Below are 24,893 nucleotides of genomic sequence, written 5' to 3' on the forward strand. Positions count from 1 at the left end.
TTACCCTTGCTTGCCTCTATTTCCTCCTCTGCAACATGAGTATAGACCCAACCTCTTCGACCTCCAGGCCTTTGCACGGGCTCTGGCCTCCCCTAGTGCACTCTCACTCTTGACCATAAACCCCTGGGGTTCTTGCGCAACCCAGATCTTACCACTAAAGCCCCCTTCTCAGAGACTTTCTTGAAATCTCCTGAAATGGTTTCTGTCCACCCACCGAGTCATGCTCACTCCCTTGATCGCCTCTCCACCAATAGTAGTTTGGCTCATTAATATGTCTCCCCAGCCGAATAGGAATTCTACGACCTTGGGGCCCCCAACATGGAGCCTGGCACTTGGGGTGGGGGTTCTGGTAAGTCCCAGGGGCCTCTGGGAGAGAGAGCAGTATCCTCTCCTGCAGGGTGCAGGGCCACAGGGATCTGAGTGGATCCCTGCTGGCTTCATCCCTGCTGGCTTCCTCCCCATTAGGGCTTCCAGGAGCCTGATGCAGACTGGATTTGCCACACTTGAGAGGGAGAGGACTGGGCCAGGCCCTGGCACAGAAAGCAGTTTTCATGTGACTTGAGCCCACTGGACCCACCATGGGGTGGGTTGGCCAGTTCAGGCAGATCCAGTGTGGGAGGCACAATTTCCTCCCCAGCCTAGTTATGGGCAATGAAGGCGCTGCCACCACCCATTCCAACCCCCGAAATAACAGGTCACCTCTCTAGTGCTTATCTATTAATTCAGTGAACTTTTATGGATGCTACTCTGTTCCTGGTCTTGAACTAAGCAAAGCTGGGGCCCTAAAAAGAACTCAGTTCTCAGCCCTGCCCCCAGGAAGCCTCCAGTCTAGGGGAGACAAAACAAGACCAGACACTCTCATCTGCAAGATCTGGCCTGAGGCCCAGGGAGGGGTGATGTCTCTGCCTAAGGCATCACAGAGGGCTGCAGGGAGGAGGGGATATTAACACTGGGCCTTTAAAGTTTAAGTAGGAGTTTGCCAGACAGACAAGAGTAGGAAGGGTAGTCCAGGCAAAGTATAAAAGCTGCTCAAAGGACTGGTTTGGTAAGGGGAAGAGTATGTTTAAAACCTTTTTGTCCTACAAAATCCAGTCCAAAGACCTTTGTACCCAAACCCACAAGCACAGGATAGCAGAAGGGGAAACTGAGACCCACAGAGAAGCGATTTATCCAGAATAACTATTGCTTTGGCAATCTGGGTTGTAACTTTGACATTGAAACTATTTTTTGGAACTAAAGAAAAGAAAGCAAGTTGAACAACAGACACTGAAGATTCAGAAGGGTGAATAAGCAGACTTGGTGTCTGGTTATGGTTGCATTTTCCCAGTTCTTTGCACCCACCAACAACCACACAATTTACAGGGAACAATGAGGAATGACAACGTAGGGCCTCTTGTTTAAAAAGGGTTCAGAATTTCAAGGTGGTGCCAGCAGAAATTAAACCAAGCAGGGGCAGCCCTGAGCTACAAGGGTTGTCCCAATAAGCCAACGTTGCAGACTCGATCACAAGAATCAACCAATGAATGCATAAATAAGTGGAACAACAAGCCAATGTTTCTCTCCCTCTTTCCCTCTCTCTCTCTCCCCCTTCCTCTCACTCAAATCAATAAAAAAAATTTTTTTTTAAAGACAAGCAGAGGTTCCCGACCTGAATGAGGGGCCTCGGTGTAGTCCAAGTCACAACACACAAGGCCACCCCTGCTCCCAATGGCCCTCGGAGGCAAGGGCTGGTGTTACCTGCATTTTGCTGGTGAGGAAACCAAGGCGCAGGACTGGTCAGTAGCTGGCCTGAGGTCACAAGTGGTGGGGAGGCGTGGACTTAACCTCTGCCACGTCCACCTTGGGGAACCACAAGGTCTTTATGGGTAATTTCACTTGAAGTTGGGGCAGTTTGCCCAGGCCAGGGTGGGTCCAGCCATCTCAGCATAGAGGAATCTGCCAAGTCTGGGGATGTCTAGGGAATTAGTCAGATTTGGGGATTTCCAGGGAATCGAAAGAAGCAGCCTGGGAGAGCAGAAGGGACATTGTTCTGGAGCTCTAAATCCAGCCCCTGTCCAGTTGTGTTTATGTGCTGTGTGACCCTAGAAAATTACTTAACCTCTCTGTGCCTCTCTTTTCCCCACCTGTGAGATGGGGATGGTGAAGAATAGCAGCTGTCTTTTAAGTTGTTCAAATAGCTAGTATTTACCCATGAGCATGTCTGTGGGTGACGCTTCTGGACCACAGGGTCACCTAAGTTAACGTTCAACAGTCACATGTTCCCAAGGCACCATCTGCAGTGGGGACAGTGCTCACACAAGACCAGAGTTCCCCCCGCACACCATGCCCAGGCTCGTGGAAGTAGGGTTACCATAGAAAACACAAGATGTCCAGTTACATTTGAATTGCAGGTACACGAAGAGTAATTTTTTAGTGAAAGTACAACCCAGTCAATATTTGGGACATGTTTACATTGAAGTAGCCTCCATGTATCTGAAATTCACATATACCCAGGAGTGCTATATTTTATTGGTGAAATTGGGAGATCCAACGTGCAGAGATCAGACAGAAATAGGGTCCCAGAGCCAGACAGGGGAGGCCTGAGAAGGCAGCTGCCTCTTTCTGAGCCTCTGTGTCTCCTCTGCTAAAGGGGCATGGTCAGAAGACCCAACACACAGACAAGAGAGAGTGTGCAGTGAGTTCAAAGTGAGGGTCAGCTATTTTAATTACTACAAAGAGTAGAAAACTTCAGACAGACTAGCAGGTCAGATCCCCTGGGATCTTCCTTGTGAACCCATGAGAGACTTGGGCTACCCTCAGTTTCCCCATTTGGGAGGTGCCACTGGTTAGATCCCCAGTCTCAGTTTTCCTCCTGGGAGGGACTCCAGAGCTATGCCCACCTTGCAGTCAAGGAGACAGAGGCAAGCAGAGGGCACGCCCAGGGAGGCAGGTTTCTCAGACCTGGGCAGGTGAGGCTGGGCAGGTGGGCCTGGCCCTAGCAATTGGGGGCGGGGACAAAGCCACTTCCTGTTTCTCCACATTCTGGAAAGCCCCTGGCGTTCCTGATCAACAGGAGCACCTCCCTCCCGGCCACTCCTGGGCCTGGGTCCCTCACCACTTCTCCTTTCCACACCCACTTCCCCTCGCTGCCACCCCTACCCAGGCCAGTGGCTCCATTCCTGCCCCCCTCTTCTCGCTCCTACTCCTTCCTTCTTTCCCCGCCCTTCTTTCATGCCCCTCTTTCCCTCTCTAACCTCAGTCAAGCCCTTCCCATGGTGCAGAAGAGGGGACTGAGGCAAGAGCTACAGGGTCCTCCCAGGTCATACAAACCATTCTGTTACCCTAGGCCTTACTCTCCCAGTCACTCTCCTTCTTTCCCTCCCTCTCTATGTCTCTCTCTCCATCTCTGTCAGTTTGTCCAAACCTCTGTCTGGTTAGCCATCCTCCCCTTCCTTTATCTTGGCCCACCTGCCACTTGTCCCAAGGTGTCCTCAGGTGGTTCTGGCTGGTAGGTTGCAGCTCCCTTGGTGCCGTCCTGGCCTGGCCTGAGGCCCAAGCAGGATCCTGCCAGGCTTGGCCAAAGCTGCCTCGAAGCCAGGACAACTTCAGGGAACAGCAAACTTGTCCAACAGGTTTGAGATCCGCCCCAGACAGGCCTCCCTGCCTCTGTCTGAGGCTGAGGCACTCAAGCTGTAGGAGGTTAAATGTGACACCTAACAGAGTACCCCCCAGCTTGAGTCAGGGCTGGGCCCTGAGGGTGGGGTGCTGGTAAGAATGAGAAGGAAAATCAGCTGTTCACCAGTCAAGCCCAGAGGGGAAGGATTGTTAGGAACTGGGAGTTATGGGGGGAGGCATCAAGGAGCAGGTCAGTGAGACTGGGGAGGAGGTGGGAGGAATCCTGGGCCCCCCAGAGAATTAGGGCAAGGCCTTTATCCTGGAGGCAGTAGTGAGCTATGGAAGGTTATGGAGCAATGGAATGGTATGGTCAATTGGAGCTGGAGGTCACTGGATCTGCCCACATAAGCTGGGCAGGGTTGCACTGAGGAGCCACACCTCTGAAGCTCATCTAGTGGGAAGATGGAGGCCATGGAGGTTGATCTGTTGCCAGAAGCCAAGAAGAGGAGTCAGACTTTGGATTTCTTTTTTTTTTTTTTTTTAATAATTTATTTGTTTTTATTTATTTATTTATTTATTTATTTATTTATTTAGAGAGAGGGGAAAGGAGAGAGGGAGAGAAACATCACTGTGTGGTTGCCTCTCACTTGTGCTCCCAACTGGGGACCTGACGTGCAACCTAGTCATGTGCCCTGACTGGGAATCAAACACTTGGCTCGCAGACCGACGCTCAATCCACTGAGCCACAGCAGCCAGGGGTAGACTTTGGATTTCTTTATATCATGGGCCCATTGTGAGCCAGGATGGAGCTGGAGAACCGTTGAGGTGAGGGAGGGGGGAGGACCTTCAGGATGCCCCCTCAACCCCAACCTTATGCCAGAGAGGGACTTGGCTTGGCTTTGTCCCTTAGTGATGGGGAGTTAATTGGGGATTTAGAGTACCAGGGGAGATGCAGCAAGGGTGTGTGTGTGTAGAGGTAGGGGATACAGGTGATCACAGGAGGAGGTGGGCCAAAAGATGGAGGAGGCCACACATCCATCTGAGAAGTATTTACTGGGCACCTTGTGGGGCCAGGCCCCAGGGACACAATAGAGAACAGAGCCTACCCCATGATGCTCCCAGGCTACAAGGGAGTGGGGAATGCAGGACAGGTTATTGATGTGTTTGTCCTTTCTGGACCTTCCATTGATGTGTTGACAAGTCTATGTAAATAAATACCCCGTGGAGGTCCAAGAAGGTGAATGGAGCCTCCACCCTCCCTGAGGCTGTATCTCCCTGCCCCCTGAACACTGATGTCACCTGCGCTGGGACTTCCTGAACCTTCACCTTGGATCTGCCCTGTCCCACAGGGAAATTCCAGGGCAGCCAGCTGGGTGACTCACGTCAGGTCCCAGTGGCTGTGGAGGAAGCCAGACTCCACAGCCCCAGTTAGGGCATCCCCATCACAATCTGCAGGCAAAGGCCAGAATCGGGTTCCAACAGGTGAAAAATTGGGGGTGAGTATTAGAGCTGGTCTAGAATATTTTTCCTTTCCTATTGGTCATCTCTGTGTCCCCAAGGCTGCAAGTATGACTGGCAGAGTGGAGCTTCAGCAGCAGAGCACAGGCATTCAAACCCTGGCTCTGCCATCCAGCAGCTGTGTGACCAGTATGTATTAAGTGTTTGGAGTGGGACTTGGGATGTGGTGAGGACTTTATGGTAAAATGTTTGAAAAGACAAATTAAGAGCAGCAGGATTCATAACAGCTAGGAAGTGCAAACAAATCAAATATACCTCAGCAGATGAACAGAAAAACATGATGTGTCCATTCATACAGTGAAATATTACTCAACATGAGAAGGAGCAAAGCACTGACACTTGCTACAACGATGATGAACCTTAAAAACATGATGCTCAGTGAGAGAAGCCAGACACAAAAGGCCACACAGTGTGTGATTCCATTTATGTGAAATGCCCTGGACAGGCATATCCACAGTGACAGAAAGTGGGCTAGTGGTTGTCAGGGGCTGGGGAAGGTTCGGAGTGGGGATGACTGCTGATAGGGATGGGGTTTCCTTTTTTTAAATTTTTTTTTTAAAGGTTTTATTTACTTCCAGAGAGAGGGGAATGGTAGGAGAGAAACATCTATGTGTGGTTGCTCCTCACATGCCACCAACTGGGGGACTAGCTTGCAACCCAGGCATGTGCCCTGACTGGGAATCAAACCAGCGACCCTTTGGTTTGCAGGCTGGCACTCAGTCCACTGAGCCACACCAGCCAGAGCTTAAGATGATGGAATGTTCTGGAAGTACAGGGAGGTGGTGGCTGCACAACATATACTAAATGGCACTGAACTGTACACTTTAAAATGATTAATTGTATGTAAATTTCATCAAAAAAGAAAAAAACGATAATTACCCCTGGCGATTAACGGAGTGACATGTCACAGCTGGGTCCTCCTCACATCTAATACCAATGTTGCAGACCTGCTAATGTTCAAGGTCGGGGTTCTGGCTCTGATCAGCAGGCCCCATACTCGAGAAGTTCTGTGGCCATTGACTATGATCACCTGTGTGGACAGCAGGAACCCTTGTTCTGATGAAATGAGAAAGGCACCCAGCCTCTGGGGTCTTGCCCTCAAAACCCATCACCTCGTCTAACTAACCCTAAGACAAATAACAGACAAACCTCAACTGAGAGACAGTCTATAAATAATCCAACCAGTCCTCAAGACTGTCCAGCTAATCGAAAATAAGGAAAGTCTGAGAAACCATCATAGTCCAGAGGGGCCTAAGGTGACATGACAATTAAATATCAGGTAGGGTCCTGAGGCAGAAATGAGACATTAAAGGAAGAATAAAGAAATATTAAGGAACTGAGGACTCTAGGTAATAATTATAATGTATTGATGACAGATGTCTCTGCTACCATGAGAAGTTAACAGGGCAAAGTGTGTGCCAGGTATTTCTCTCTATTTTTTTTACAACTTTTCTGTAAATCTAAAACTAGGTCTATTTCATTTTTTTATCCTCACCCGAGGACAGTTTTTTTCTTTTTTTTTTTTTTTTTTAGAGAAAGAGGAAGGGAGAGAGAGGGACACAGACGTGAGAGAAAAACACCGATTGGCTGCCTCCCATATGCACCCAGACTGGGTATGGGACCCGCAACCTAGGTATGTACCCTGACTGGGAATCGAACCCTCAACCTCTTGGTCACAGGATGACGCCCCAACCAACCAAGCCACACCAGCCAGGGCAAAACTTAGCCTATTTTTAAAAATAATCAAAGTATAGGGCCTGACCCATGTCCTCCCACCTGATTATTGATCCCATCCAGGGTGCTGTGCTTCATGGAGGTGAAGTCCCCCCAGGCCAGACACCTGCAGCTCCCATTTCCCAAACTCCCTCACTGCATGTGTCTTACCCCCATATCGGTTAGAATCTTTTGGTTGCAACTCACAGAAACTGAAATGGGCTTTTTGTTTTGTTTTGTTTTTAATGGGAATTTTTTTACTTATGGAACTGAAAGGTCCAGGGATAAATGTAACTTGGTTTCTTTCCCCCTCCCTCAGCATGGCTGACATTTGGGATCAGATGTTTCTTTGTACTGAGCAGCATCCCTGGCCTCTACCCACTCAATGCCAAGAGAACCTTCAGTCATGACAATCACAAATGTCCCCAGACATCAGCCAGAGTTCTCTGGTGGGTAGAATTGCCCGTGGTTGAGATACAGTGGCCCAGGTGGTTTCAGGCTCGACTAGACCCAAGACCTTCAAACAGTGCCTCAAAGATTCATCCATCTCTCCATTTCTTGACTCTGTCATCCTCTATCTTGGCTTTTACCTTAACAGTCTCACTTTTTGTGGGGACAAAGATGGTGCCAACACCTCCAGACCAAATACCCTCATCAGCTTCACAGCCTCAGCAAGTCAGCACTTCTTCCCCAACAGAGGCAGTAAAAGTTCAAGGCAAGATTCTGATTGGCCCAATCCCAGTCACATGTCCTTGTTCAATCAATTATTGTGACAAGGCAATGGCTAAGGTGGGGGTCACATGGTTATATGGAATTAACCAATGGAGTGAGGACCCTATGATGTCAGCCGGTGGGTGTATGCAGTCAGCCAATGGGATGAGAACCCTTTGGACTGGATTGGAAGCATGGAGAGTAGGTCTGGGAAGAAAGTCTGGCAGTTGCTCAAAACATTAAAAACATAGAATCACCATGTGATCCAGCAGCTCCACTTATTTCAAATTCACAGACTTGAAAGCAGGGACTCAAACAGATACTTACCTCTACATGACTGTTCACAGCAGCCTGATTTACAACAGCTAAAGGTGGAAACAACCACTGTGCCCATGCACAGATGAACAAATAAATGAAACGTGGGATATCCACACTCTGGAATATTATTTAGCCTTTAAAAAGAAGGACATTCTGACACCTGCTAAAATGTGGATGAACATGCTGCTCAGTCATATAAACCAGACACAAAAGGACAAATACTGTGTGGTTCCACTCATATGTGGTCCCTAGAGGAGTCAAGTTCATAGAAGCAAAAAGTAGATAGTGGGAGTCAGAGGCCAGGTGGGATGGGGAGTTAGTGTTTAATGGATAGTCAGATGATTGCACAACAATAAATGTGTTTAATGCCACTGAGCTGCACACTTAACAATGGTTAAGATGGTAAATTTTATGTTTTGTGCATTTTACCACAATAAAAAGTGTACCCATATTAACAGCCACCCCACCCCCCTCAAGTGCCCTGGCCATGATGACTAGCTCCTTGTGTCCTTCCAGGTCAATCTCAGTGAGACAATGCCCCAGCCTGTCCACACACACACTGTCCTCACACAGTCTGGTACATTCTGCCTCCACTCTACCTTTTCACCTAATGTCTGTTGGAGTTTGTTGCATAAAAATTCATAAAGGGTGCCAGTTCTTGTTGCTAGCAGGCTCTCTCTTGCTGGCTCCAATGAAGCACATTGTCATGTTGAGGAGGCCCAGGCCAGGAACTGAGGGCCACGGGCCCACAGCCCAAAAGGAATTGAATTCTGCCAACCAGTGAGTGAGTTTGGAAAGAACCCTTCCCTGGCTGAGCTTTTAGATGAGGCATCAGCACCAGAGGCACCTTGACTACAGCTAGTAAGACGTTGTGAAGCAGAGGACTCAACTGGGCGGTGCCTGGATTCCTGACCCATAGAAACTGAGATCATAAATGTGATTTGTTTTAGTGGCTACATTTGGGATGATTTATTACATATCAAGTGAATGTATATAGCCTCATTCTTCTGTCTCAGGCAGACATTCCAGGGCATCCCTTGAGTGGGGTGACATTTAGCGAGTGCCAGCTGGTTACACAGGATGTACAAGGGAGCATCCTGGGCCATGGCCCTTGGGCATCCCAAGGATACTGGGAGACAGGCCAGCAAAGTGTCCATCACAGTGCCCGTGATGGTGGCTGGTGATGGGGAAACTAGACAGAATGAAATTACATGATGTGAAAAGCAGCATAAGACCAATCCAGGTGTCTGATGACATCTACTTAATTTGCCCCTTCCTGAGATTCTCCTGATATTAGTGACGTCACATCCAAACTGCATTAGATCCCAATGTGCACTCAGGACTTATCAAGCAGGCACTTTCTATGCACCAAGACCATCAGACAAACAACAGAACCATGAAGAAATAAATACCTTCAGTTAGTGAAATGCCAAGGAGAAGTGCTGTGAGATAAAACAGACTGGGGATACCTGGGGGTGCCTCCCAGAGGAGGTATATGCTCAAGCATGAGGCCCACACCAGGTCAGGGAGAAAGCAGAAGCTGTCCAGGCCAAGGGAATGGCATGTACAAAGGCCTGGGGGCAGAAGGGACACAAGAGCTCTTCAGGTGGTGGACAGGGGTTGTGGGAAGGAGTCTGGAGCTTGCTCAGTCAGGGCTATGAGAGATGGACACAGAGATGCAGAGAAGTGATGGAACCCAAGAGCTGTTTAAGAGGCTGGCTAGGTTTAGACCTTGTGACCTCAGTGTCTCTGAGCCTGTTTCCCCACATGTTCAATGGTAAGACAGGAATGGAGTGTTTAGGGCTCATGGCCAGTGACCCAAAGTGCAGAGAGCTGGAAAAGGGAAATCACATTACAGAGCCTGGAAGCCAATGCTTGTGGGTATGTCCCAGGCAGGCAGGCAGAAGGTGCAGCTGACTCCAAGGGGCTACCCTGGCTGGGACAAGGCCTCAACCGCTTGTTGCTGTAGGGCTGCCCTACCTGACTTCCTGGGCGTGAGGGACAGCAGACTGCTGGGATAACATTTTCGGTCCCCAGAACTGCAGGCCTCTGCACGATGAGCCCCCCTCTCAGAATCCTGGGTTCTCAGGTGATCCTCAGCTTACAGGGATATGAAGTGAGTTCCTGAAAGAGGAGAGGCAGCTGGGCATGTGGTCGAAGTGGGGGCTATCGGGGTTCTAATCCTGAGTCCTCACCCTCCCACCTCCAAGGCCATGAGACTGCTGGCTGTGCCTATTGGAGCCCCAGTTTCCCCATCTGTGAAATGAAGACAATAAAGAACCCACTGCAGCATCTCTGAAGAGTGAATGATTTTTTTTTTTCCTTTGGTTATTGTTGTGGTTTTATTTTTTATTTTTTTATTTCTTTTATTGTTTAAATGATTTTTAAAAAATATCTAAGGCACTTCCAACAACGCCAGGAAAATCATTGGATCCTCTCACCCCATCAACGAAGAGGGGCCTTCGGAGGCGCTGACATATGAGGAAACTGAGGCAGGAGAGTGAAAGGAGAAGCTCTGGACCCTGAGGACTCCCTGCTGCTCTGCTCCTTTCCCAAATGCTGCGGGCTCAGCGAAGGGTAGGGCCGAGGTCCTGACCCACGTGGGGCCGTATTCTCCTCGGCAGCCGCTAGGGAGCGCTAGGGGCCACTCGAAGCACTGAGCAGTCCGCTCCAGGTCCCGGCCCGTCCTCCTCACGTCACGCCCTCGGCAACGCCCCCCGCCCCGTCCCCAGGGCCCTGTCAGAACCAACCCTTCTTGTCTGGGCCAAGTCTGTGTTGCCTGTCCGCCTGCAGCATGAGCGCCCCTGCCGCGACCCCCATCTTCATGCCTGGCGAGAATTGCAGGCCTGCGTGGCTGGCTGCGCCCGCGTCCTACGACACATCGGACACGCAACTGCAAATCCTGGGCAAGCCCGTGATGGAGCGCTGGGAGACCCCCTACATGTACGCGCTGGCCGTCGCCGCCGCCTCCAGAGGTAACCCGCGCCGGGTTCGAGTGTAGGCACTGGGGCAGATCAGACCTGGTGCCAGTCTGCTCTCCGGCTGATGCTCTCCGTGCCTCTTTCCTATCCTGGAGAATGGGGCTGCTAGCGGGGGTGGGGGGTCGGGGCAGGGCGACAACGGGGGTGGGGGTGCTGCGGGCATGGGGTATACACCTAGTAGGGGCCCCATAAGTACTGGGAACTTCCTCTCCAGGGGAGATGAGGCTGGGACCCCCGGGATTGGTTCTCAGCTACAGGACCTTGGGTGGAACTCAGCCGCCTGAGGTTAGGGACAGAGGGTGGTGGTGGGCCAAGGGCGCTACCCAGGCACACGTCAGGAGCTCCTGCGAAGGACATCCCACCCGCCCCAGCTAAGAATAGCTCTGGGAAAGCTGACGCTTGGAGACAGCTGTGGTGGGGTGACTCTGCTCTGGTGTCAGAGCCTGAGAGGTGCTCAGGTCCCCAGGGGCCACACGTGTGGCCCCTAGGCCTCCATCTGTGGTCTGTGATGCAATGAGTACTCCCCAAGATTGTTCCAGGTCCCAGCCTGGAATCCTGGCCCTCCCTTTCCCTTCTCTTGTGAACTTCATCGTGGAGAGGGTGGGAGGGGGAGGGAAATGTAACCAACAGATAAGCTGCACCGGTGGCATGCCACCAGTGCCATGGGTGTACACAGCCAGAACCAGGTTCAAAGTCCAGGGTCTGACCACCCCCCACCCCCACCCCCAAGCCCAAAAGCTGCTCTGTGGCCTTGCTGCAGGCCATCCCTTTTTGGCCGCTGCCCAGAGCCCACGCTGTTCCCTCCCAGGGCCACTATGTCCCTATGCCTGCTGTGCCCCCCTATCCTAGTTCCTCTATGTCAAGGCGCTACCCCTGCGCCTCCTCCTCCAGGTAGCCTCCCAGCCCCGGCCTTTTGTGTGTCCAGGGGGCCGAGTCCTGGAGGTGGGCTTCGGCATGGCCATTGCAGCCTCCAAGGTGCAAGAAGCTGCCATCGATGAGCACTGGATCATTGAGTGCAATGACGGTGTCTTCCAGCGGCTCCAGGATTGGGCTCAGCAGCAGCCACACAAGGTGCCACTTCTGCCTGCAGGCACCCCAACCCATTCCTGGGGTGGTCTCAAGTACAGGGGTGGGAGGGTCATCCTCCCTTGGAAGTTCCTCTGCCCACTCCTTACAGTGAAGTCCTAGGGGCCCCTCTGACCCTCAGCCGTCTCTTTTTCTCCCCTGCCCCAAGGTGGTTCCTTTGAAAGGCCTGTGGGAAGATGTGGCGCCTACTCTGCCAGATGGTCACTTTGATGGTGAGGGGGCTCTGGGCACTGGATGAGGGGGAACCTCTGCCTGAATCTCCTCCTCACTTGTGGAGGAGGGACCTTCTAAAGAACACATGTGCTGACATGTTACTGGGGCAACAGAGCCTGGGTAGGGGGCACAGACACACAAGGTCTGGCACTCAGCAGGGGTGTGGTGATACCTAAAAGGAATGACTGAATTGCACATGATACCTAGAAGAGGTGGCAGCATAGTGAACTTGGGGTACAGATGTTGGGGTTCCTAGGCCGTATTTGAGTTCCACCTCTGTGTGTAGCCACTGTCCTGGTATGGCTGCTGCTGGCCCTGATGATGTGGCTTCCATTCTCCCATTGCAGGAATCCTGTATGACACTTACCCGCTGTCCGAGGAAACTTGGCACACACACCAGTTCAACTTTATCAGGGTACGACCCCACAGAGGGATGGGGGTCTGCAGCCCCCAGCAATGGGGATTAGCTGGGTGGAGGCATCTGTCATCCACACACAGGGTACCCCTCCTTCCACTTGGTTCTCTGATCTTCCTCCTGACCTCTGTCCCCCTTCTAGGCCCACGCTTTTCGCCTGCTAAAGCCAGGGGGCGTCCTCACCTACTGCAACCTTACCTCCTGGGGGGAGCTGATGAAGTCCAAGTACTCCAACATCACTACCATGTTTGAGGTGCAGCAGCTAAAGCTCCCTGGGCCCACCCCTCTCCCCCTTACCCCAGGCAGGTTGGGGAAGTAGCTGCAGTCACCTGTGACCTGGGAGGGTCCCTTGCCTCTGAGCTGCTGTCTTGGTTAGATTGTGCCCTCTGTGTGAAAATTGGGTAAGATCCCTCCCCAGTGCCCTTGGGACATAGGGACTCAGCCTATGCTCCCCACCTGGCTAACAGGCCTCATACCCCTCACTGGGCCCTCCTCCAGCCAGGGTGCACCTACTGGTTCAGCCACACTTGTCTCAGGGCCTTTGACCAAGCTCTTCCCTTTGCCTGCGAGGACAAGCTGTTAGCCTGTGACAGCTAGGAAGCTGCCTCCCCAGTTTAGACACCTGGAGATCACCACTCAGACCCAGGCTTCCATGTTGTCTCAGCAGTTCGACCTGGGGTGGGGGCTGCTGCAGCCCCTGGGGGCCTTGGCACTAAGCAATGCTCTACGAGGAAGGGTAGGCACCGGGTGTGTGTGTGCTTGTATATGTATCATGAGGCCCCAGAGCCTGAACATGACCTGGCACTTCCCTGTTACAGGAGACACAGGTGCCAGCGCTGCTGGAGGCAGGCTTCCGGAGGGAGAATATCCACACGCAGGTGATGGAACTGGTCCCGCCTGCTGACTGCCGCTACTATGCCTTCCCACAGATGATCACACCCCTGGTTACCAAGCACTAAGTCTGGTGGCCACGGGCTCAACCACGCATGCCACACTCCCCACCCCACCCCCCAATACCTTTGTGGACAGAAGCTCAGGCTCTGGCCTCACAGCCCGGGTTCTAGTTGTGGCAGCATCAGCTGTGTGACCCTGGCCACCTTCCCTAACCTCTGCAAGGGGACCAGTACCATACTACTTCCAGGGTCAGGGGGATAAAAATAAATGCTAACACTGGGCCGGCCAATCAGCAGCACAACACAGAAGTGCATTCTCACTTACTCCTCCTGTCCCTCCAGAAAGAAAAAGAAATCTGTTAAATGAACCTACAGGCAGCCAGTGGGCAAGCTATCTGTTTCATTGTTAAGCCTATGAGCCCCATGCTGCCCCTGGGAGACATCATCAATCAATCACCTGTGCCTCCTTCCCCCAGCCAGCCAGGGAAGCTGCCCCTCCTTCCCTGAGGTTGGCAGCTGGGATCCAAGGGGGTACAGAACTAGGTCAGGACTGCAAGGAAGGTAGCAGCCCCAGGCCCAGGTCCTTGGGCTACTGAGACGGGTCTCTGGTCCCACTAAGTCAGGCTGAACCTCAAAACAAAGCAAGACAAAGCACTGGACTCTCATAGGACCCTCAGCCACCGGAGAAGTACAGTGTCATTTGCTGAGGTCTAATACTCTTCCATTGTCCTGTTTCCTCTGACTCAACACCTCCTTCAGTTACAGTGCAGAAGCAGCCCAGCCCTCACCTGGCTCCAGGGATGATCTGGCTCACCTTCTTCACAAGGTGGGACCTGGAGGAGACCAAGTGCAGGGCCCCTAAGAGGGGCTGGTGTGGACTGAGCCATCTGCCTCCAGGGCCTCAGCATCTCTGAGGACTGACCCTGCCCAAGGCAGCACTCACCCATCCACGCCAGGCACAGGGGGTGCTCTCTGCCTTGTAGGCATCTCCCTACCTCCCAGGGCCCTCTGCCAGTACAACACAAGGACAGGCTTTGGTTCAGGTGGGTTTCTTGGGTTTATTGACCGTCTTTTGGGATGACGAAGAGGACCAGGGCGGTAGTCGAGTGGCACTACCTGCGGTACCAGATCCTGAGTCTCTTCTCCCGCTTGATCTTCTTCTGAAGCTGCAGGATGCCATAGAGTAGGGCCTCGGCTGTGGGCGGGCAGCCTGGGGGTGGGATCTTGCTTCAGTGTCCCTGCCCATGGGGCGGGGGCCCACAGCCCTGGCTCAGCCAGGAGCCCTTGATCACTGACTGGATTCTGGGCCCTGCTGGGGCACTACCCCTCCCCATGCTGCCTGGCAAAGGGCAAGTGAACCATAAGGAAGGTCAAATGGTCTAGCTGGGAGCAGCAACTACAGGTAGAGTGGGAGCTGCAAGTGGGTTGCAGGTGTCTGAGGGCTGGTTGGCCACATCCAGGGTACTTCCCAAGGTGGGGAGGACTGAGATGGGCCCCCACCCCAGCATCCCATGAATGCACCAAAGGGGCTGGGCAATTTGGCCCATCATGGGAAGTAGCCAGCAAGGTGGGCAGGGCAGGAAGGCCCATAGACTGAGAAGGGAAACCCCAGAGGAATCTTCCTCACAGTCCCTGTCCCTGATATCTCAGGTGAAAGTAGCAGAGGGACACAGTGCCACCTGGAGGACTTGCCAGGACCTGACAAGCCTGCCACCTCAGGTAGCCAGATAAGGAACTGTCATGGTCATTTACTTCCAGCTGACTCTGGAGTGCTGAGTAGCTACAGTATGATCACAACTGCCCATTTGATGGATGGGGAAATCAAGTCTTAGAGAGGAGACTTGCCTGAGGTCATGCATTAAACAAGCAGTAACTGAACAAGAGTCTGGCTCCTAGTCAAGGTTAATAAGCCTGCAGGGTGGACCTCTATGCATCTTTTAAAGCCCCACCCACTGTGCCCTCTGCCACCCAACAGGAGGGGCTAGGCATGTCTGTGTCAGTCTTCATCCTGCCCCCACAGGGCCTGGCCCAGGTGCTGAGGCTTCTCTAGGGCCCAGAGTTGCCCAAGCCAGGCCCAGAACTAGAAAAAGCACTCAATAAATATTTGCAGAATGCTAAACAAATCAACTCCATTTTCCAATGAGCTCTAATCCAACATGAAAACCCGTTTCTCTGCCTTTGGGAGCTGCCAACACATGCCCATGAAGCCACCCCCCACTGATCGTCCAGATGAGGAGACATGTGAGTCCCTCAGGGCAGCCAGGGAAAGATCGCCCAGTTACATGGAAACTTTAGACAAACTACTGATACTTTTTTTAGAATAAGTATATCCTGAATATCACGGGGCATGCTTATAATGAAAAAGATATTATTCATTGTTTTTCTGACATTCAAATTTAACTGGGTGCCCTGCATTTGCTGAATCTGGCCACCCTGGTGATCATGAGTCCAGGGTGAGGGGGTTATCTCACAACCCATTGTGAGGACAAGCTTATGGACACCATTCATGTCCTCCAGGAACTTTTTTGTTTTTAATTGCATTTCTCTGATTTTGTTTCTATTAGGTGGAATCATATAAAACTGTAGCTTAAAAATGGCCAAGTATCAGCAATTCTGTACAGCTCAACCTAACACTTTGGTGTTGACCTGGTCCAACATTTGGATGAAATTAGGGAGCTCATGAAGGGACAAAAAAAGGCCAGGGTGTCACCCTTTTTAGACCCAAATCTGTTCATTCATTTTTTAAAAAATCCTTATTTGAGAACATGCTCACTGATTTTAGAGCGAGGGGAAGAGAGGGAGAGAAATATTGATGTGAGAGAGAAACATCAATCGGTTATCTCTTACATGTACTCCAATTGGGGGCTGAACCCACAACCTAGGCCATGTGCCCGACCGGGAATCAAACCCACAACCTTTTGGTTTACAGGAGAATGCGCCACCCATTGTGCTACACCGGCCAGGGCCTGCTCATTCTTAAAACAGAGAGAGCCCACTGTGTTTGTGGGAGCATGGGGACTTCTTTGTGGGAAACTGAAGGCCTGGTTGCCCAAAGACGTAGGCAGTGGACCTACCTGGAACGTAGATGTCCACAGGCACGATGCGGTCACAGCCCCTCACGACAGAGTATGAGTAGTGGTAGTAACCTCCTCCATTGGCACAGCTGGAGGGGGAGGAGTGCTGTGAGGGCCTCTTTGGCCACCCTGGCCTTGTTCCCTCCCCTGGGCCCTGCCCCTAACCCACACCCTCCCTCAACTGCAAGCAGGTACCCAGGCTGCCAAAAAAGGGCAAGAATGGGATATGAAGTCACAGAGAATGCAACAGTCACCTGAGACCAGGTAGAGCAAGGCTAAATTGATGGACCCTGAAAACATGATGCTCAGAGAGAAGCCAGATACTAGAATATCACTGTCTTGCTCTCTGCAGCTGTGGGATTTTACTGTAAATTATACCTCCATGACTTTGATCACACAGAAACCCAGATAAAAGACTAGGGAGAAACATGCCAGTGAGTCACAAGTAGGTCTTGTCACTGAAGCCAGCTTGTGGCCCCCAGCCCCACCTGATACTCACCTTCCCATGGACACAACATAGCGAGGCTCTGGCATCTGGTCATAGACCTGGAAGAGATGACAGGGTCTACATGAGGCTCAAGCCTGGGCAGTGTGTGGGTAGGGGACAGGGCCAGGCCTACCTTGCGGAGTGCAGGGGCCATCTTGTTGGTGAGTGTCCCAGCCACAATCATGACATCTGACTGGCGCGGGCTGGCTCGGAAGACCACGCCAAAACGGTCCATGTCATAGCGGGGCGCTGCCATATGCATCATCTCCACGGCACAACAGGCCAGACCGAAGGTCATGGGCCATAGGGAGCTCTGAGGGGGCCAGGGTGGTCAACCCATGAGTGGACAGTTGTCCCATCATGTTTCAAAACACTGGGCGACTTCACATAGAAAAACCTACATTTCTCACCCTTCTCGAAAAATGATACATCCACCATTCCCTGCCCCAACCCCACACAAAAATCACATGACCAGGGATGCCCAATGGGAAGGTAAAGTGAGCTAGGCCTGTGGGTCAACACTTGCCAGTAGCCACATTATCAAAAAGAAAAACAAAAAAACAAACCACATAACATTAGTTTCAATACCACTGATGTAACCTAGTACATCCTAAACTCCATCCTTTCAACATGGGCACTTGCTGTTCTGAGTGCCTGGCAGCCACATGTAGTACCGGCCTAACCCTGAGGATCTTGTTCTGAACACCTCTTGGTGCCCAAGAACTCTGAATACCAATTCCTTCAGGAAGCCCTACTGGATGGCTTCAGATGTCCTCTGCCACCTTTGCCTGTTTGGTGACTGATTATCCCACAGCTGTGGTCCTCAGCCAGACCTCTCTGCTCCTCTGCATCTAATCTGGGACAAGGAAGTATGCCCCACTGCCCCACTGATATGCTAGTACAGTGACAGCGTAAGGGTTGTCCAACATGGCAAGGCCACCTGACTGGCGCCTGAGCTGGCTGACCCTGACCTCGTCTCTGGGTGTTCACAGTCATAAACAAGGCTGCAGAGGACATCTCTGTCCTGGAGCTAGAGGCCCTGATAGGGTGTTCACTTGATGCTGTGACACAAAGACACACAAAAGACTGAGCCAGCTTACGACCATCAATGGGGGATTGTTAACGCGGCCTGTCCCAACCCAGCACCCCTCGGGCACTGAAAGGAGCCCCTGTCTTGGGAGACAAGACATGTGTCCAATGGGAGACATGCCATGCACATGACTTAAGGGAGTGAATACACTGTTTCATGGCTGATGCTGGGGGTAGGGCAGGCTTTTAAAATTTTGGCCAGGAAGAAGTTACTGCTTTAAGCAGACAATACTTTTTTAGTTAATAAGGTTACTTTTAGCCCTGACTGGTTTGGTCCAGTGAGCTGGGGGGTGTCCTGTAAACCAAAGGGTTGCTGGTTCAATTCCAGTCAGGGCAGATGCCTGGGTTTCAGACCAAGTACCTGGTTGGGGGCATGCAAGAGGCAACTAACTGATCAATGTTTCTCTCCCTCTTTTTCTCCTTCCCTTTCCCTCTCTCTAAAAATAAATAAATAAATTCTTTAAATGAAAATGTTAATTTTTGTTAAGGAAAAAAAGTATGAACAGAAGATAGAACTACAGAAGGGAGATGGGCTATCTTCACTAAGGGCTGAGGGAGAGACAAGGAGGTGAGACAGGGACACCGAGGGGATGTCAGGACTAGGAGTTGGCAGTGTGGGGGTGCGGAGGATGAATCTTGATATAATAACGAGCCTCTGGGGCAGTCCAGCTGGCTCCTTGAACGACAGGGGCAGGTGAGCATGTGTGCTGCTCACGTGCGTGTGTGCAAGTATGCAGCAGAAGCTGGTGATGGAGGAGGGTTGGGGGCTCACCCGGCGGGCCCAGTTGACGAGGTCGTCCAGCTTGGCCACCACATACTCGCCCCGGCTGCTGGGAAATGAGCTGGGTTTGGGGGCCACGGCTCCGGCCTTGGACACGGCAGGCTGCGTGCTGGGCATGGGACATGGCACAGGGAGGTGTTAGCCAAGCAGGAATCCCAGATGAGTGCTTGCCACTCCCACAGCCTATACCCGGGGGCCTAGCATGGAGTAGCTAGTCAGAGCACAGGACAGTGCTGGGCAGTGCTGGGAGGAGCCTTAGGGACAGGGATTGCCCTGGGGCTGCAGAGTCCCAGCACCTGAACCTGGGTCTGCTGAACAAGCAAATGAAAGACTGCATGGACACACCTCAACCTGCCTTGCTGTGGCCCCAGGAGGCCAATCTTCTTGGGAACTCAGTTTCTCCATCTGGAAAACAGGGGCCAGCTGACACTCTTTAGCGAAGGCCCTTTGGTTTAGGGATGTGTAGACACTGGCCTAGATGCACAGGAGGAGGCTGGGCAGGGACCACATAGTCCTGCTAGGTGTAGGAGGCCCCTGGAATCACCATGGGTGCTGCTGTGCTAGGGGAGGGGGAGCTGCTTCAGGGTGTGTGGGCTACCGGGAGGGCTGGCCTCACCTGCTTGGACTGTCAGCAGCCAAACTCACATGGACACATCGTGTCTGAATAGCCGTACCCATACTGGAGCTGTGAAGACAGAGCACCTATGAAAGAGAGCCTGGGATGCCTGGAGGTGCTGTTACAGGGACTACCCTGGAGTACAGATGGGGAAACTGTGGCCAGGGAGCAAACCCAGTCCTCCGTCTATTTTTGTAAACAAAGTTTTATTGACACTCAGCCATACTAATCTGTTTCTGTGCTGCCTGCAACTATTTTCATAAAAGCATAGCTGAGTAGTCTCAACAGAGACCATCTGGCCTGCACAGCTAAAAACATTCACCACGGGGTCTTCAGGGAAAAAGTCTGCTCACCCCTGGGCCATAAGGTGCCTGGTTTTCATTTTACACTTCTCTCATTTTCCCTTTGTTTTATAGTGAATATGTATTTTATTTCTAGAAAAAAAAGACTTCCAATTCCATGCTCACCTTGAAGCCCCCTGACTTCTCTCCATTAGGAAGACCCTCTCCTTAGATCTGCCATATTCCTGGTCCCATGGTGCTAAGGGTTTGATTTCCAGGCTCTGTCTTTAAGAGGCCCCAGGGCCACCTGCCTTCCTGTCCTGAGGAGGCTGGCATGGGGCTGCCATCTGAGCAAATGCACTGATTGCTTTCCTGCAACAGGTAATGAGTGAGTCCTGAGGGCACTAGAGCAGGTGGACAAGGGTCTGCAATCAGGCTCTGCCACAACACTGACTGTTGCCACCGAAGATTCCACACACCACCTGCTGGAGAGTAGACTGCCAGCCCCGGTGTGCCCCTGATTTGTTGTGTGCCTTTCAGCAGGCAGGACTTGTTTGTAGTTGCTCAAGCCCTTCCCAGCTCCGAGGTACTCTGATCCCATCCCCTCTCCACCCGCCACCAGGTCTGATCCCTTCCTGAAAAGGCCTCTGGATGGGTGGCCATGGCCAGGGCCAAAGAAACAGGCACTCACCATAGAGCGAGGATTGGGCGAAGCAGGCCAGGAGCTGCAGAGAGAACCACAGGGTGCAGGCAGTAAGTTTCAGAAAGAACCAGAGGCCATGAACTCTGGCACCTAGGTCAGCCAGGTCTTTGCCCATAAGTCCCCTGCCTGGTGCATCCTCCCTCTACCCTTGGTCTATCTAAATTCTACTTTAACAAATGTTTGGTAAACAGGGGTCTTTCAGAATATAAACCAAATAGTACGACTCCCCTGCTTAATGTCCCACAGCCCCTGGAAGAAAAGCCAGGCTCCACACAAGGGCCACCTTCCTTTCCTCACAGGTGTCAGTGTTGCTGCTGCTGCTTCAGCACCTCCCCATGTGCTGTTCCGTTGGCCTGGAGCACCCTGCCCCACATGTGCACATGGCCAGCCCTTCTCATGGAACAAATTTCAGCTCTAACTGGGTCTATAGCAGCCCTCCAAGCTCTCTCAATCTTGTCACCCTGTTCTATCATCACCTACACATATTTGTGTGGTGCTTGCCTCCCCAGAAATAATGCTAGGGCCTCATGGGATAATCCCAGTGTCCCCCCAGGCCTTGACTGTAGGTGACAAGTGTGGGTTAAGTAAACAAACCCACAGAAACAAGCATGGAAGACAGGCTAACTGCCCAACCCTAGACTCATGTTTGAGTTGCTCCTCTCTGAGCTTCAGTTTCCCCACATAAAAAGTTAGGGCTTTGCACAAGCTCACAGCCCAGTAAATGCCCTTCAACATCATTAGATCCATGAACTTGCATGGGAAATAAAAATAACCTCTTTGTTGTCACCATCTTACTTAAAACTGGCCTTTCTTTCGATTCTCAAGTGTCACCAACACAACACAGGGCCCGTGGTTTTCACCAAAAGAAATTACAGACATTTCCCAACGACATCATTAAGGGTTGCAGACATCTCCACCCATCCTTTAGAACCAAAGTAATCAGATTTGTTGCTGGATTTCAGGCGTTAATAACCAAGCACCTGAACGAGGAACTCGCCAACATGGTTTCGAGATAAAATCCTAACAACTGTCTCGGGGTAATTGCTTTCCTTTGCAATCCTGTGGATTTCATCCTATGCGTTTAATCACTATTTTCAGGACGAAGGTCCCGGGAGCAGGCCAAGTTGGGACACCTGCTCTGCAGGTGATGTCACCTTCCCGTGGAGTTCCGACCCCTTTCCGGGCCTGAGTTTCCCCGCCAGTCAGGGCGACAATCCACAAAACGCTTCTCTCCCGGGAACTTCCAGGGTAGCACTCTGGGCAGAGCCTTGGCCCCCTCCGGGCCCCGCCCCCAGGCCTTCTCGGGGCTGGGGGATCTGAGTCACTACCCCGGCCTCAGTTTCCCCGAGGGAATCCTGACCCCAGAGCCCCAACCCGCTCACCCGCCAGCGCCGCCATCTTGGCCTCGGCCTTCAGATAACCTCCGCGGTCCGTCAGCTTTAGCACTCCGAGTACTCGGGATCTTCACCCAAAGTGGTTCGGCTGGTGAGCGGAAACCGGAAACTAGGCTCGGAACGTTCCGCCTCCGTGGATGTCCCCTACGCCCTGCGCCCCTGACGCCCCAAGAGAGGTAAAAGAGTATGGTAGCCCGTCTTCAAAATTACAGAGAGCTGCCCACTTTTTCGTTAAGTGAGAAACAAAAGCATAATTACGTCCCTGGGTGGGCTCGAACCACCAACCTTTCGGTTAACAGCCGAACGCGCTAACCGATTGCGCCACAGAGACGAGGCTGTACTTAACTTTCAAATGAGACCTTATGAGGTGTATGTAATCATTAAGTGCAGGGTAAGGTACGCCTGCGCGTAGCTGCCTGCGCGCGGGCGCCTGCGCAGAACTAGGTAGAATGAGGACGAGAGCGACACCTGCCACCCACCCAAAGAGGCTCAGTTGGAAAAGTGCTAGACTGAAGGTTTAAAGATCCCTGGTTCGATCCCGGGCTTCTCCAAAGGTTTCAGCGCCCCCGGCGAGCATCCTTATCCTTTCCTCGCGGCTGGTGCAGTTTCTCCTCTCACCAGAATGTGTCCTCATTCTGCAGAAAAAGAGCAGGGCTGTCACTCATGCCTAGGTGGGACGGACAGAGCAAGGTTCTCAAACCCCTGTCCCCACCTCCCAGACTATGATTTCAGCCTAAACGTCCCATTCTCCCAAGCCGATTTTGTTTTTAAGTGGTAGCATTACCAGTGGTAATTGTAAAAACAAAACAGTAGTGAACACCAAAAGTGACAAAATAGTTTGCAAGACCATTTTTCGCTTGTATATTGTTTCACTTTTTCTCCCAATCCTCGTCCAAGGGTTTTAGAGAGAGAGAGAGAGAGAGAGAATGAGAGAGAAAGAGAGAGATCCAATCCACTGGTTAACCGTCTCACTTATGGCCCCAACCAGACTGGGATTGAATCCCTAACCTAGGTATGTGCCATGAGCTTTCGTTGTCAGGGGACAACACTCCAACCAACCGAATCATGAGCTACACTGGCTAAGGCCTGTCGTTTCATTTTGATAATCCTACTGGGTAGCCGTTTTGCCCACTTTCATATGGGGAAACTGAGGCCCAAACACGCAAAGGCAGGTGAGAGAGCTGGCCTCCTGGCGAGGACCACTCCTTATTCTGTGCTGGTGCTTGGCAAAGCCAGGCCTAGTTCCTGTTCTAAGGAAGCCCATGGAAATGAGAGATGTGGGGTGGGCACCAGGCCAAGACCCACTGCTAAAGGGACAACATACAGGAAAGAGCAGATGAAAAGGGCAGCCAGTCTAACAGGACTCTGAAATTCTGGAAGATGCACAAATTCCTTTTCTTACAATTGGCCATACTGGGCAGTTGGATATTTATATTTAAATTAACTTTGTAGTTTAGAGTGGTTTGATTTACAGAAAAGGTACAGAGATATATAATAGTTCTAGTGCACCCCACACCTGTGGTTAACATGTTACACTGATATGGTACATTGTCACAACTCCTGAACCAATGTGGATACATTGTTAAGGATCCCTTTTCCTGTTTCCCCCAAAGTTCCTGCATTGGGAAGAATGTCAGGAGCTGAGCCCCTAGCCCAGGCCAACATATGACTGAGAGAGACCTCAATGGATGTCAGAGCTGCTCCACCTAGCTGCTCCTGAATTTCTGACCCACAGAGATCAAAACGTTGTTTCCAACTACTGGATATCTGGTGTAATTTGTTACATAGCAGTAAATAGGGGAAGAAAGAGCCTACCTCAGAAATCCTAGCCTTCTGGGGTGGGGTTGGGAGAGAAGTGGGAGGGGGGAAGAGGAGGGAGCACAGAGAAGCAGCCTCAGCACAGTGGAAGCTGTGGATCTGGTGGGAGGAGGACCCACGTTCATTGTGCAGAAAAGCTTCTCTGTGACTTGAGATTCTTACCCAGTGAATACGCTACTATTTTAAAATAATTTTTGAAAGATTTTATTTCTTTTTAGAGAATAGGGAAGGCAGGCAGAAAGAGGGAAACATTGGTGTGTGAAAGAAACATCAATTGATCAGCTTGTCTCTCACAGGCCCCCAACAGGGCATCTGGCCCACAACCCAGTCAGGACTGGGAACTGGACCATCAACCTTCTGGTTTGCAGGATGACGCCAAAGCCACCGAGCCACACCAATCAGGGCAAAATCATTAAAAATAAATAAATAAATAACAGACTTGCAGAGGTGCCAGCCCTATGCAATGAGAATCCCTGCTCCAGAAAGTGGTTCTGTAGAAACGCTACTTCCCTGAGGTTTGACTGCTCTGCTATGGAGGCTGGTGCTGGGAGTCAACTGACCATAGGCGGAAGGTGGGGTGTGGTCATAGGGTCACAGGGTTGCACAATCTGGATGAGGTTCAGTGGAGGGCTGGGCTGGGGAAGGCGAGGGTGGAGGAAAGTGCCCCAGAACGTCCTGGGTGGAGGACAAGGGAACAGCAGAGAGAACCCAGCAGAGGTGCTAGCAGCTTTGAACAACTAGCTAGACAAAGTCCCCAGGAAGTGGCAGAGAAGGCAAACAAGAGTCACTGCCTCCATAGTGAAGGTGATGGAAAAACAGCAAGATCCTCATCAGTTTATGGGGGTGTGCTCCTGGCAAGTGTCTGGGGTCAGGGATGCTGCTCAACCCCACCCCCTCCAAATCCAGGTCAGCAGTACAGAGTAGACACAGGCTCAGCTGCCAGAATACCTGAGGGAAGCCAGCACCATTGAGAACGGGAAGTGTCGGAGGGTGTGGATAGGTGTGCCCTACCTTTTGTTGGGTGAAGTCCATCTTCTCCATGCTTCAGAAGCGGATGAGCGGCACTGGCTTCTCCAAGGGCAGTGGCCAACTCTCAGGCCCTCTGGGATATTCCTCACTTGGCAGGTAAGCTGACTATGAATTTCTGAACTACCACCACCACCCATTTAGAGGGAGAAGAGACCCACACCCACCCCACTAGCCACCAC

At 51.7% G+C, this 24,893-nt stretch overlaps 3 protein-coding genes and 1 non-coding gene across 7 annotated transcripts in view; 1 reads left to right on the forward strand and 3 right to left on the reverse strand.

Annotated features, from left to right (window-relative positions):
* The window catches only part of SBNO2 (strawberry notch homolog 2), a 53,543-nt gene extending 50,013 nt beyond the window's left edge, over window positions 1-3,530 (reverse strand). Inside the window, exon 1 of the mRNA XM_090289140.1 lies at window positions 3,448-3,530. The gene's annotated coding sequence lies outside the window, so the exon portion shown is untranslated. The remainder of the gene's footprint in view (window positions 1-3,447) is intronic.
* A 7,035-nt stretch (window positions 3,531-10,565) lies between these two features.
* Window positions 10,566-13,732, forward strand: GAMT (guanidinoacetate N-methyltransferase). Of its 2 annotated transcripts, XM_090289147.1 has the most exons (6): window positions 10,569-10,829; window positions 11,761-11,906; window positions 12,070-12,133; window positions 12,482-12,549; window positions 12,692-12,802; window positions 13,368-13,732. In XM_090289147.1, exons 1-6 carry the CDS (start codon window positions 10,649-10,651, stop codon window positions 13,506-13,508), a joined length of 711 nt encoding a protein of 236 aa, XP_090145273.1. In that variant the 5' UTR covers window positions 10,569-10,648; the 3' UTR covers window positions 13,509-13,732. The 2 variants fall into 2 exon arrangements, with proteins under 2 accessions (XP_090145274.1, XP_090145273.1); XM_090289148.1 differs by lacking the exon at window positions 12,692-12,802 and having other exon boundaries at window positions 10,566-10,829.
* A 743-nt stretch (window positions 13,733-14,475) lies between these two features.
* NDUFS7 (NADH:ubiquinone oxidoreductase core subunit S7) lies at window positions 14,476-21,942 on the reverse strand. Of its 3 annotated transcripts, XM_090289149.1 has the most exons (8): window positions 21,856-21,940; window positions 20,462-20,495; window positions 19,490-19,558; window positions 18,865-18,982; window positions 17,137-17,316; window positions 17,016-17,062; window positions 16,517-16,605; window positions 14,476-14,652 (listed from the first exon to the last, which is right to left on the reverse strand). In XM_090289149.1, the coding sequence occupies exons 1-8, from the start codon at window positions 21,869-21,871 to the stop codon at window positions 14,555-14,557; spliced, it is 651 nt and encodes a 216-aa protein (XP_090145275.1). In that variant the 5' UTR covers window positions 21,872-21,940; the 3' UTR covers window positions 14,476-14,554. The 3 variants fall into 3 exon arrangements, with proteins under 3 accessions (XP_090145275.1, XP_090145277.1, XP_090145276.1); XM_090289151.1 differs by lacking the exon at window positions 17,137-17,316 and having other exon boundaries at window positions 21,856-21,942; XM_090289150.1 differs by lacking the exon at window positions 19,490-19,558 and having other exon boundaries at window positions 21,856-21,941.
* A 182-nt stretch (window positions 21,943-22,124) lies between these two features.
* On the reverse strand, window positions 22,125-22,198 carry TRNAN-GUU (transfer RNA asparagine (anticodon GUU)). The gene has a single exon. It is a non-coding gene; the product is annotated as a tRNA-Asn (tRNA).
* Between the last annotated feature and the right edge of the window lie 2,695 nt (window positions 22,199-24,893).

Source organism: Furipterus horrens, unplaced genomic scaffold (genome assembly GCF_987537825.1).
Source record: "Furipterus horrens unplaced genomic scaffold, mFurHor1.1.pri manual_scaffold_10, whole genome shotgun sequence".
In the NCBI taxonomy this organism is placed as follows: domain Eukaryota; kingdom Metazoa; phylum Chordata; class Mammalia; order Chiroptera; family Furipteridae; genus Furipterus; species Furipterus horrens.

Excerpts from the sequence above, each read along its gene's own strand:
- GAMT (XM_090289147.1), top strand. The coding sequence starts at position 10,649 with ATGAGCGCCCCTGCCGCGACCCCCATCTTCATGCCTGGCGAGAATTGC. Across the intron at positions 10,830-11,760 it reads CGTCGCCGCCGCCTCCAGAG|GGGGCCGAGTCCTGGAGGTG; the intron begins GTAACCCGCGCC and ends TTGTGTGTCCAG. Across the intron at positions 12,803-13,367 it reads ACATCACTACCATGTTTGAG|GAGACACAGGTGCCAGCGCT; the intron begins GTGCAGCAGCTA and ends TCCCTGTTACAG.
- NDUFS7 (XM_090289149.1), bottom strand. Across the intron at positions 19,559-20,461 it reads CGCCCAATCCTCGCTCTATG|CTCCAGTATGGGTACGGCTA; the intron begins GTGAGTGCCTGT and ends CTGTCTTCACAG. Across the intron at positions 17,063-17,136 it reads TGGCCCCTGCACTCCGCAAG|GTCTATGACCAGATGCCAGA; the intron begins GTAGGCCTGGCC and ends CATCTCTTCCAG.